This window comes from Cnephaeus nilssonii (genome assembly GCF_951640355.1).
Source record: "Cnephaeus nilssonii genome assembly, chromosome: 4".
NCBI lineage: Eukaryota > Metazoa > Chordata > Mammalia > Chiroptera > Vespertilionidae > Cnephaeus > Cnephaeus nilssonii.
This window is the reverse complement of record NC_137075.1, coordinates 32,159,107-32,170,878: the sequence shown is the minus strand read 5'-3', so window position 1 is coordinate 32,170,878 and position 11,772 is coordinate 32,159,107. Positions and strand designations below refer to the sequence as shown.

General features: G+C 55.7%; 3 protein-coding genes across 3 annotated transcripts; 2 read left to right on the top strand and 1 right to left on the bottom strand.

The window, feature by feature from the left end:
* Nucleotides 1–7: 7 nt before the first annotated feature.
* Nucleotides 8–5,877, bottom strand: CIDEB (cell death inducing DFFA like effector b). Its single transcript, XM_079769260.1, has 6 exons — nucleotides 5,742–5,877; nucleotides 2,939–3,070; nucleotides 2,493–2,637; nucleotides 1,111–1,260; nucleotides 688–878; nucleotides 8–516 (listed from the first exon to the last, which is right to left on the bottom strand). The coding sequence occupies exons 1-6, from the start codon at nucleotides 5,795–5,797 to the stop codon at nucleotides 384–386; spliced, it is 807 nt and encodes a 268-aa protein (XP_079625386.1). The 5' UTR covers nucleotides 5,798–5,877; the 3' UTR covers nucleotides 8–383.
* On the top strand, nucleotides 3,191–6,906 carry LTB4R2 (leukotriene B4 receptor 2; the record flags this gene model as incomplete). Its single annotated transcript, XM_079769259.1, has 3 exons — nucleotides 3,191–3,304; nucleotides 5,376–5,471; nucleotides 5,810–6,906. Exon 3 carries the CDS (start codon nucleotides 5,830–5,832, stop codon nucleotides 6,904–6,906), a length of 1,077 nt encoding a protein of 358 aa, XP_079625385.1. The 5' UTR covers nucleotides 3,191–3,304; nucleotides 5,376–5,471; nucleotides 5,810–5,829.
* A 3,368-nt stretch (nucleotides 6,907–10,274) lies between these two features.
* On the top strand, nucleotides 10,275–11,426 carry LTB4R (leukotriene B4 receptor; the record flags this gene model as incomplete). The annotated part of the gene is made up of 1 exon (XM_079769502.1): nucleotides 10,275–11,426. One exon carries the CDS (start codon nucleotides 10,275–10,277, stop codon nucleotides 11,313–11,315), a length of 1,041 nt encoding a protein of 346 aa, XP_079625628.1. The 3' UTR covers nucleotides 11,316–11,426.
* Between the last annotated feature and the right edge of the window lie 346 nt (nucleotides 11,427–11,772).

Sequence of the window (11,772 nt, the reverse complement as noted above, 5' to 3'; positions counted from 1 at the left end):
AATGTCTTTGTTATTCTTGTGGGGGAAGGGTATGAAGAAATAGAGATCTCAAGGTAAAGTCCAAGAGGGCCGTCTTCAGTGTGCTGGGGAGCTCAGGGAGAGGAGTTGTAGGAACTCTAGAGGCAGCAGCAACCAGAGCTATCAAGATGCCTGGGGCAAGGTTGGGCCTTTCAGGGTAGGTGGGAGGCTGAGAGGATGGCTAAGGAGGGACAGCATTCTTCAGGAGTGGGTATAGGCTAAGGGTGTAAGGCGCTATGCTGATGGGGTCAAAGGGCAGTGGGAAAACCAGGTGAGTTATCTAGTCTGCACTATCTGCAGGTCCCTAAACCGGATGTCGTCACAGTCCCTACAGCCAGCTCTAGAGCAGAAGCTCTGAGCCCTTCTCAGTGTGGATGAAGGTGACCCTGCTGCTGCCACTGTGTAGCCCCTTCCACTACATGGCGAAGGGTAGAGGAAATTCCCAGCAGCATATGGCCCAGGCCTTGCAGCAGTGTGGAGGTCCATCGGAGGAACTCCCTGAAGGACAGAGACAGGAAGCAGTCAGATGGCCAGGAGGACGCCATAGAGCTGGGGGTGGGGGCTGAGGGCTCTCCATAATTGAGAGCTAATGGGTTAGGTGGGTGCAGGAGAAGGAATTATGGAACTGAAACTATGGGGATGGGGAAGTAAAACATTTTGGTCTCTGACCTGAGTACTTTCTTTGGGCCGAGTCCTTGAATGTCACAACTCATGGAGTAGAGCCCATAGAATGTGGCTTTGATGTTCAGGCTCCCAAAGAGGTCTCGAGGGTTTTGCTTGTACACGTCAAAGGTGATGCGGGCGATGTCCTTGCTGTGCTTGGGCTTCTCCCGGCCCAGGCCATATGACAGCATCCCACTCTATAGAACACCCCCATGAGTGAAGTGGTCCCTCACATCCACCATCAATCCCCATCAGTAGAGGGACAGACCCACCCTTGCCTGGACTGTTAGTCCACCATAAGGTGTCCTTAAAAACTCCTTACCTCTCTCATCACTTCCGCCCTCAAGATGAGGGGTAGGCAGGAGGAGAGGCTTGGGAGAGATCTAAAGGATTGGTGGCCTAAAGCAGCCCACCCAGTACAGGCCTCACCCTGCTGGGACTCCAGCTCTGCCCAGACTCCAGCACCATCAGGCATGTGTCATCCTCCAACAGCTGGAAGAAGTCTTCGCTCTCCACGGCAGTCCCATCCTCCTCTAGCACCAGGGTTAGCACTCCGCTCAGCAGCAGGGTCTCCAGTGCCTGCCCAGTGGCAAGAAGCAGGAGGGAAATGGCAGAGCTTGTCTACTGGCTGGCCCAAGACACTGGTTGATATCCCAACTCTACTTCCTGATGCTTTGCCATCCCTTCAAACAGCTCCAGCTCTCAGTGTTCTTTCATTGGGGGACCCTCACTGGGAGCTGACCTTTCCCATTTGCTCCTGCTTTGCTCCTACCATATCGTTATTTACCCCTGCTTCCCTCCAAGTCACTCCTGATTAGGAATTGGAAAGCTAGCCAGGCTCTCTTGAAGTCCATCCTTTGGGAGTGGGCATAAGGCATTATGCTAATGGGGCCTGATGCAATGGAATCTTATCTCCCACCTCGCTCCCCTGCTCCCTACATAGAGTTCTCCAGAACTGTTTTCAGTAATAATGACAAGCTTTTTGTCTTTACTAGTGCCAGGTATCTATGTAGCACTTTACATACGTTATCCTCTTTTATTTTCTTCAACAATCCAAGGAGGTGTATTATTATTCCCTTTTTATAGATGAAGAAATTGACATTTTGACTTCTCCCCAACCAGAGGGTAAATAGCTTAAATCACCCTACTTAAGGAGACAGAAATTCAATTAGTGCCATTTGCCAACCACACCCAAGGACAGATGAAGTTAAGAGAATAAATCTCATTTTTGGTACATCAACATAAAGCTGATGAATATTCTATTGAGATCTCCCCAAAACACCCAGCCTTTTAAAACCCCTCAAAAATGAAGGCGCCAGTGGGTGCTCTCCCTTCCAGGAGTACTCAGGTGCCTCCACCCCCCTCCACTTCCCCAACAGTCATGCATCTCCTAAACTCTAAGGAGTTTAACAAATGTCCTCTAAAATTCAGAAAAGAAAGAATTTTTGACATCTTTATAGGTTAATAACTTCCTAAGGTTTGACAGAAGGAGGTGACAATCAGGATTTGAACTTGATTTGCCACACAAATTGCCAGTCCACACTATCTTCTAAATCCTAGCCCTCCAACCCTCCCTACTCCTTCGCCTATCCCCAAAGAAAAGCCAGCTCCTTGGGGTGTGTGTGTGTGGGGGGGGGGATAGATTGACCCAAATGCAGCAGAGATCATTGGGCTCACCCCCCCGCCCCCGCTTTAGTCTTAGTCTTCAGTGGGAGGGGTAGCTGCATAATCTTAGCCCTTTCTGTGGTCATTCCAAGTTCTCATTCTTTTTGAGCCCCTTGGATAGGAACCCAGGGACTTGGCTCACTCACCTTGTCTAGCAGTTCCTGGCGGGTGGCAGCTGTCAGACCTTTCCGAGCGGTCCGTTTGTGATCACAGACACGGAAAGGTCGCTGGGGTGGTGGAGCTGAGGTCCAGACCCTACGGCCAAACTCAGAGCTCATATTGGATACTGACCTGGTAGATGGGAAAAAAGGTCAAGGAGTGAGGGGTTTGCTGGGTGTAATGGGGATGTTGGGGGTGAGGTAGCTGGAGAGTTAGAGAAGGGGGGATTTAGGTTTTTGGATTAGAATAGCCTAGGGGGAGAGGGAGGGACCATGGAGTGGAGGTGGGTGGTAGAAGCTGGACAAGCCCACTGTGGAAAGGGGAGTGGGGAGGGGAAGGGGTACAGATTCATGAGTTTCCAAGGGGCCGAGTGGAGATTTGTTGCCCTGCCCCTATCCCCAGTTAGAGAGTGGAGAGGAAGATCAGTAATCACCTGAGCAGGCTGCTGGGGTTCATGGCAGAGAGGTACTCCATGGTGTAGGGAAAGAGCAGAAGAATTCTGGGCTGGGTTGTTCTCGGCTGTGCTGGGCTCAAGTGGTGATGTTTTCTGTTACAGAGCTGGGACCTCAGCCCCAGTGAGGTGGAGGATGAGTCAAGCGGACTCTGCCCCCCCGCCCCCCGCACCCCCCCTCAGGGCCTGGAAAAAGGGCAAAGTCCCAGGGGAGGGAGAAGAGGAGGGGCCTAGATGGGGTCCTGGAAGAAGGATTAAGGCCCGGAGTTGCCAGGCAGAAGCCAAGGAAGCTTTGTGTGGATGTTGTCTCTGGTGGCAGCTTGTGATGTGAGGGTTAATGGTAACTATGTAAGAGGATGGCGATTTTTTTTTGTATGGAGGGAATTTCTAGGTATAGAAGCTACATTATGTGATTTGTGCTGTACATACTGCCACCTACTGAAAAATCCATAAACTGCTGCATTAGGAAAAGGGAGGCGGGGCTGAGGGTGAGATCATGGGTAGGGCTTGGAGAAATGGGAGGTGAGGCAGTGTGTCTGGCGGAGTGGGGGGGTGGGGCGCAAGAAGAGGATGGGTCCTGACCCATGGACCCCCAGGATCCTGTGGGAAGGGCCTTCTTGCTTTCCTGCTCTTTCCTTCGTGGTCTAGGGGAGCAGCTGGCTCACTTCCCTGATTTAATTCTGCAGAACTGCCTGCTTCATTCAGCCACTCTGGATTTCTCACTTTTCTCCTTTGGCCACTTAGTAGGCATGAAGATGTGAAGGGGGAGTGTCCTCTGAGGGCATCAGGACTTTAGCTCCCGGTGCTCCATGTCCCATCCCTGGTTTCAGCTGCAGTTGTGCTGGACAAATTGCGTGGAAGCTCAGACTCTCACTGACAATGAATTCCTCAGTTGAGTGCGAGTCTCTGCTTTCCTGCCTAGAAGTCTCGTTTGAAGCTTTGGCAGTCTAGTCTGCCTCCTGACAAGTGCAGGCTACAAGTGTGCATAGGAGCGTCAACGCCTCCTCTTTCTCATTCTGTGCACTTAGACATTCCTGATGCCTACTGAGGGAGCTCAATAACACTCTTACTGGCTTTTCTCTTCCCTCTCTTCTCTCTCTCCTGCTTCCCAAGCTGTGTTGCTGTGTCTATGAGTTTGTTTGTTGCTTCCTGTTTTATATCCGACATATGAGTGAAATCATATGGGTCTTGTCCTTTTCCATCTGACTTTCTTCTACTCTTCTTCTGGAACTTTAGTTACACTTCTGTTTGATCTCTAATATTATCCCACAGGTCTCTGAAGTTCTGTTCAGTTATATTTAATGAGTACAGGATTACCTGTACTCATGCCCTTAACTCAGACTCTGCTTCGGAGGGAACCCCAATGGAGACAGTACTGGTGTTCTGGCTCCCAAGGAACCCCCAGTTCTGGCTGTTGACTGGCACCGGCCTTTCCCCTTTCCTCAACGTTATCAATGAACCAGGTCCCCTCAAATTTCTTTATTTCCAAGTTTTTCCTAACTTCTCCACCCAGAGAAGGCTTCTTTTCAGCATGTCTCTACCACTGCGACCTTTCCCTTTTTCTTTTCCCCCCCAATATATTTTATTGATTTTTTACAGAGAGGAAGGGAGAGAGAGAGTTAGAAATATCGATGAGAGAGAAACATTTATCAGCTGCCTCCTGCACACCTCCTACTGGGGATGTGCCTGCAACCCAGGTACATGCCTTTGACGAGAATCGAACCTGGGACCCTTGAGTCCGCAGGCCGACGCTCTATCCACTGAGCCAAACCAGTTAGGGCGACCTTTCCCTTTTTCTTGTATCCTGGTGCAGCCTAGTAATGTGGTCTCTTCATGGTTGTGTGCTGTAACTCCTCAGCCAGGTTATATGGCCCTTACACCTCCATGCATTCCCCCAGGCCCCACAGGACTTAGCACCATGCTTTACACTGAAAGCTGTCATTGACAGCCCAGTGAGAGCCCTGAGGGTGGAATGACTGGGGCAGGGCCCAAGGCAAGAGGCAAGAGGGGTAGGTAGGAAGCTGAGGAAAAAGGAGGCTCAGCAGGGTCAGGAGTCTAGAAACAGGCAAAGGAAAGAGCAGCAGGGAAAGTGAGTAGTTTGGGTCACCTTTTCTGCTGAGTGCAGACAAGGAGGCCAGAAAGCATAAGGCTGCAGAGTTAGGAGGGTTGGGACCAGAGCTGGGGGAGGATCCGCACAGACACAGGACCCAGGGTCAGGATTCAGCAGTGTCCCTACTCACCCACCTACACAACCAGGGAACCTTATCTGCACCCCTTCACTTATCCTGTTTCCTGGGAGGCAGGACCTCACATGCCTGGACGAGTTAGTGATGGGAAGGAATATGGTGAGGGAGGGGCCCCAGGAAAGGCCCCACCTTATCCCTCCCCATTCTCGCCTCACCCTCTGCAAATCTGACAGGCACCGGACAGGAGTAGGCACCAAGCCCATTGCTGCTTTGCCTTTCAGCCTCTCCAGGCCTCTTGCGGGTCCCCCACCCTGCTAGCTCGAAGCTGGGTAAGTAGATCTGCCCAAGTGCCCTTACCACCTCTCACTTTTGCCCTGAGGTATAGGGAAGGGGCTGGACAAAGAAGGGTAGAGGAGTGGAGGTGGAGGTGGTGACAGGCTGGAAGTCAGGACTGGGGAGCTCAGCTGACTGAGAGCAGGGGATTTGGGTTCCAAGAAGTAGTGTTTGAGTTGTGGCTGGGGTCCCAGAGGAAGCCAAGGCTCCCAGACCCAAGAGAGGCAGGCGTCAGGGAAGCGAGGGGAGGCACAGTTCCTTCTCACCTGGCATCAGGGGTTAGTAACGTTGGCTTTTGCCCCAGCCCCTGAATGAGCTCCATGGCCCTTTCCAGCCCCCTGTAGGTACAGAAGGATGACAGACTGCTACCGTCCCCCAGGGAACGAGACGCTGCTGAGCTCTCCTGCCTCACGGGCTACAGGCACGGCCTTCTTGCTGCTGGCGGCGCTGCTGGGGCTGCCCGGCAATGGTTTCGTGGTGTGGAGCTTGGCGGGCTGGCGGCCTGCGCGGGGGCGGCCGCTGGCGGCCACTCTGGTGCTGCACCTGGCGCTGGCCGACGGCGCGGTGCTGCTGCTCACGCCGCTCTTCGTGGCCTTCCTGGTGAGGCAGGCGTGGCCGCTGGGCCGGGTGGGCTGCAAGGCCGTGCACTACGTGTGCGCGCTCAGCATGTACGCCAGCGTCCTGTTCACCAGCCTGCTCAGCCTGCAGCGCTGCCTCGCCGTCACCCGCCCTTTCCTGGCGCCCCGGCTGCGCAGCCCGGCCCTGGCCCGCCGCCTGCTGCTGGCCGTCTGGCTGGCGGCTCTGTTGCTCGCCGTCCCGGCCGCCGTCTACCGCCACCTCTGGGGGGACAGCCTGTGCCAGCTGTGCCACCCGTCGCGGACCCACGCCGCCGTCCACCTGAGCCTGGAGACTCTGAGCGCTTTCGTGCTGCCCTTCGGGCTGGTGCTCGGCTGCTACAGCGTGACGCTGGCGCGGCTGCGGGGCGCCCGCTGGGGCTCCGGACGGCACGGCACGCGGGTGGGCCGGCTGGTGAGCGCCATCGTGCTGGCCTTCGGCTTGCTCTGGGCCCCCTACCACGCGGTCAACATTGTGCAGGCGGTGGCCGCGCTGGCGCCACCCGAGGGGGCCCTGGCGAAGCTGGGCGGTGCGAGCCAGGCAGCGAGAGCCGGAACCACGGCTCTGGCCTTCTTCAGCTCCAGCATCAACCCGGTGCTCTACCTCTTCACCGCCGGGGATCTGCTGCCCCGCGCAGGTCCCCGCTTCCTCACGCGGCTGTTTGAGGGCTCTGGGGAGGCCCGAGGGTGCGGCCGCTCCAGGGAGGGGACCATGGAACTCCGAGCTACCCCTCGGCTCAAAGTGGTGGGGCGGGGCCTGGGCAACGGAGACCCGGGGGGCGGGGCGGCGAAGGACAGTCAGGAATGGGACCCTTGACGCCAAGTCCTGCCCTCCCCTGTCCACTTCCATCACCGCTCAGAACGCAGAGACCACTCGGGAGCGCTTGGGAAGACTCTGACCAGTTTGGATCTGTCGGGGCAGAATTGTGTACCTGGGGCAGGCCCAGGTTCCTCCAAACGGAGGGATTGCCAGGGCTGATGGTTCATGCTAATGAATATTGTGCATGTGCCCATGTGCCAGAGCTGCTAATTTGTTGCCAACAGTTATTGTGAAAGACCCCGTGCAGCCATTACACCATGGCTTAAGTGTGCTCTCCCGAGGTTCGGCATGCCTGAGTTGCACTGAAGCCGCCTGGTTTGCCTGCGGGGTCCGGCCAAGGCTGGGCAGTGGCAGCCTTCTTGACCCATCCTCCCCAGCTCAGGTGGCCATACAACCACTCTGCAAATAAAGGGAGAAGGAGGAAATAAAGGTGTGGGTGCTTGGGTGTGGGGTGGGGACGGGACCCATTCTCTGGGGTCTATAAGAGCCAAGAAGAGGGTTGGGGGACTGACTGGCCCTGGAAGGTGAAAGTCGATCTGTGGGGTTTGAAAGGAGCGTTTTCCTGTCGGCCTTGTGGTGGGTGCAGTGGGGGAGGGGCCCTGGGAGTCAGAGACTTAGCCTCCTCTTTGAATCTAACTCTCCCCGCAAAGGTCACCTGACTCAAAAAGAGCCCAGGAGCAGGCCCTCAGTTATCCAGAGGACATTGGGGTGGAGATGAGGGAGTATGAGGAAGAATGTGGATATCTGGAGGACAGGAAGAATTTTTCAGGGAGGTACCACCTCTCCTTTCTCCTTTTTCTCTCTGCCGACTGCTAGCTGTTCCTCATCCGTCCTCCCCAATATTTCCCAGACCCAATCTTTTGGAATTTCTTTACCTCCAGGCCTCAAAACTGTTCTGGATCCTGATACTTTTGAGTTTGGGGTGCAGGATGGGATGCACACACAAGTGGTTACTAGGGTGACCAACTCGCGGTTTTAGCAGTGGAAGCCTTTTATCCCAGTCCCGTAAGTCCCTGGCCAACCAAGATGGTTGTTAAGTTCTGGTCAACCTGACTGTTACCCCCTGTTCTGCCTTAGTGACTGTTCACACCACCCAGGTAGATGCAGAGATAGCAAAGGAAACCCAGTCCTCAGGGTCACGCCTGGGCCACCAAAACGGGTTGGGGTTGGGGTTGGAGCTCTGGACTTGGGGGACAGGTATGCTTAGAGTGTCTAGTCTAGGGCGGAAGAAGAAAGGTCACTGACAGAAATGGAAATGGGGAGCAGCTTGGGAGAGGAGGCAAAGACAGTCCAGTTTGTGTCAGAAGGAACCTCAGATTGACCCCAGAGCTTCTGCAGAGGCTTCCTCTGTCCTCAAGCGCTGGGGAAGAGGGTTCCTAACTTCCTCTGTTACATATTTCCCGACTAACACATCCTCTGCGGTCAGCAAGCCCTTCCTCAACACCGTGGAGGAACCTGCTTGCTGTGGTTTCAGTCCATTTCTTTTCATCACATGCTCCGCCTGACAGCTACTGGGTGAACTCTGCTCTGGCTTTTCTCAAAGCAGACAAAGTGGGGGCACCGCAAAGGTAAGGAACGTCCATGACCACGATTACACTCCGCACGTTTCCTGAGAGTGACCAACCGGGTTGGAAGGGAAGCAGGGAGGCTCATGGTCAGATCGAAGGAAAGACTTTTCAGTTCTTAGCTCCTGCAGGAGAGTTCAAGAAGGGGAGACAAGGGAAGAGGGACCCTTTCATGGCCCTGGTTTCCCCTCTTGGCAGCGCAGGCATGAAGCACCATCTCCCTCACTCCCTCATGCCTGTCCCTCTGCTCAGCCTCTACTCCTGTATGGTGGGACCGGACAGTTGGCTGTGGGGAGGTAAGGAAAAAGGCAGTACTGACCTTGCCCAGTGCCCAGATTTTAAATCCAAACTCACGTGTTAGGGTAGCCACACGGGCAAGCGCAAGGCAAATGGTTGGGGAAGGGGAAGAAATTGGCATTCTGTGTGATGCTAAGGAGACCCTTTGGACTTTGGCTTCTACCAAGAGAAGGGAAAATTGATTACCCTAGAATGGAACCAACCCCTTTAAGTGAAGGGAGCGACTGAGGTGCTGGAAGAGGGACTTCTCCCTCCAACTCCACTCATGGCTTGAACACAAGCCAAGAACAAGGTGCTGACCTCTTTAAGTCATGAGGTGACAACCCAAACCTGGAACCTAACCACAGCTGTACCCTACATTTCCTATTACTCTAAAAATCTACTTGTTCATACAAATGACAAATATACTCAACATTCTGCCCTCCCAATCCGAGCCCACTTCCCCTCTCTGGCTTCCCTCCCTCTTCCTCCTATATGACACACTTTATTATTCTGTTCAATGATCCAGTCTAGACCTGCATATGAGGCCACACCCCAGCCTACTCACTCCTGCACCCCTCTTTCCTCTCTTCCTCCCCCTTTTTGGGCGCTTCTCATCTGGTCCCACCCCTGAGGGTCCTCCTTCCTGCTGGCCACTTCTGGAACACAAAGACTATCCTCCCTCCTAGTGAAGGGAGGGGGCAGGAGTTTCAGCCCCACCCTCAGGAAGATGTGTCTTCCCCCTGCTGTGTGGTACTTCCTCTCCGGCTGACTTAGCTGACAGCATCCAGACCTGGGTCCAGACCCCTGCCACTGAGACCGATCTGGGGATAGGCTACACCACTCTGCCCTGACCCTGGGATTGGCACCAGCTTCCAACCAGTACCCAGCAAAGCCAGTAAGTAAGGATCCTGGGAGTAGGGGATTTGGTGGAGGGGCGGGGTGCAGCCATGAGAGAAGGTACAGAGGAATTTCCAAAAGAGCCTGACCAGTGGTAAAAGGACTTGGGAGGATTTGTTCTTCTCTCCTCTCCATGAACTCCTTCCCATCCCTGTTATTCCTGGTGGGCCCTGGGCATCTCTGGGAGAGTGGGTAGGGGCTTGGAGGACATCAATGGGACTGAGGGGACTAAGGACTTGGCAAGGGACAGAGGAGTTAGCCTTTTAAGGGGTGCAGCACTGAGAAGGAAATCTCCCCAGTTTGGCTCTGAATCCGAGGGTCTCCTAAGGGAAAGAGGCAGAAAGGGTCCAGACATGTTACTGCTGCTGTTGCTTGGCATTTTGCAATTGGGTCTGTGGGCAGGAAGGAGCCCTGTGGCTCAGTTAGGCAATTCGTCTTTCTACTCAGCCAGATCCCTAAGACAGATTAGTTGACAGTGATATGGACAGTGTATTGTGAGGGTGCACCGATGCTGCTGATGTAGAGAAAGACTTGAATACTCAGGCTAGGTGTGTCCAGGGTTGTCAGAAAACCCTTGGATCCCGCCCTCATACACATGTCCACCTCACCCTCCAGATCCTTGCCATGGCCACGAACACTACCTCTCCTGCAGCACCCTCCTCGCTGGGTGTCATGGCTATCACCCTGCTGTCAGTGGCTCTGGCTGTGGGGCTCCCGGGGAACAGTTTTGTGGTGTGGAGCATCCTGGTAAAGATGCGAAAGCGCTCTGTCACTGCCCTGCTGGTGCTGAACTTGGCCCTGGCTGACCTGGCCGTCTTGCTCACGGCCCCCTTTTTCCTCCACTCCGTGGCCCGAGGCACCTGGATTTTTGGAGTGACTGGCTGCCGCTTGTTCCACTACATCTGCGGCGTCAGCATGTATGCCAGCGTCCTGCTGATCACGGCCATGAGCCTGGACCGCTCGCTGGCGGTGGCCCGCCCCTTTGTGTCCCAGAAGCTGCGCACCAAGGCGGTGGCCAGGTGGTTGCTGGCGATCATCTGGGCGGCGTCAGTCCTGCTGGCCACGCCCGTTATCGTCTACCGCACCGTGGTACCGCACCCGAACAACAGGAGCCTGGTCTGCTTCCCCAAGTACGACACGGAAAGACACAGGGCCTTCCACCTGCTCTTCGAGGCCCTCACCGGCTTCCTGCTGCCTTTCCTGGCCGTGGTGGCCAGCTACTCCGACATCGGGCGCAGGCTGCGGGCCCGGCGCTTCCGCCGCAGCCGCCGCACCGGCCGCCTGGTGGCGCTCATCATCCTGACCTTCGCGGCTTTCTGGCTGCCCTACCACTTGGTGAACCTGGCCGAGGCCGGCCGCGCGCTGGCGGGCCAGGCCGCGGGGACGGGGCCGGTGGGGCGGCGGCTGCGCCTGGCCCGCAACGTGCTGATCGCGCTGGCCTTCCTGAGCAGCAGCGTGAACCCCGTGCTGTACGCGTGCGCCGGAGGCGGCCTGCTGCGCTTGGCCGGCGTGGGCTTCGTCGCCAAGCTGTTGGAAGGCACCGGCTCCGAGACGTCCAGTACCCGACGCGGGGGCACCCTGGGCCAGACGGCGAGGGCCGCCCCCGCCCCCAGTGAGCCTGGCCCAGCCGAGAGCCTCACTGCCTCCACCAACCCTCTCGAGTGAAGCAGGCCCGGGGGCGGGGTGGTGCTGGAAGGACACCGGCTTTCCTCCTGGCGGAACGCCCCCACGCTGGCCTGACCCAATTCTGCACCCCGAGGAGAAGGCCTGTGGGCGTGGAGCGGAAGAAGAGGGAAGGGAGGGGCGGGGCAAGTAAGGGCAGAGTCAGCTCCTGGGCAGCTTTGCAATTAAAGCCGAAGTCTGAAATTGGGTTAACCCTGTGTGTGGGACATGTGTGTTATGGGGGATGGGTGTCTGTGTGGGGGTCGGTCTCGATAGTGGAGAGGCACGTCCTTTAGTTTCCCATGATTTTCAATTTTGAAAGGGACACGAAGGCAGATAGAGAAATTACCCCCCTCCACCACCACGTGCCCCATTCGGACGCAGGTGGCTTGCAGATCACACTTAGGACAACACAGGTTTGCAGACTCCTGAAAGAGCTGACCAGGGAAGACCACCCATG

Bases quoted from the DNA above. Each gene is read 5' to 3' on its own strand.
- CIDEB (XM_079769260.1), bottom strand. From the start codon at position 5,797: ATGGAGCTCATTCAGGGGCTGGGGCAAAAGCCAACGTTACTAACCCCT. The intron at 3,071-5,741 runs GTGAGAAGGAAC...ACTGGGGCTGAG, and splicing joins TTACTAACCCCTGATGCCAG to GTCCCAGCTCTGTAACAGAA. The intron at 879-1,110 runs GTGAGGCCTGTA...GGTGTTCTATAG, and splicing joins AGAGCTGGAGTCCCAGCAGG to AGTGGGATGCTGTCATATGG.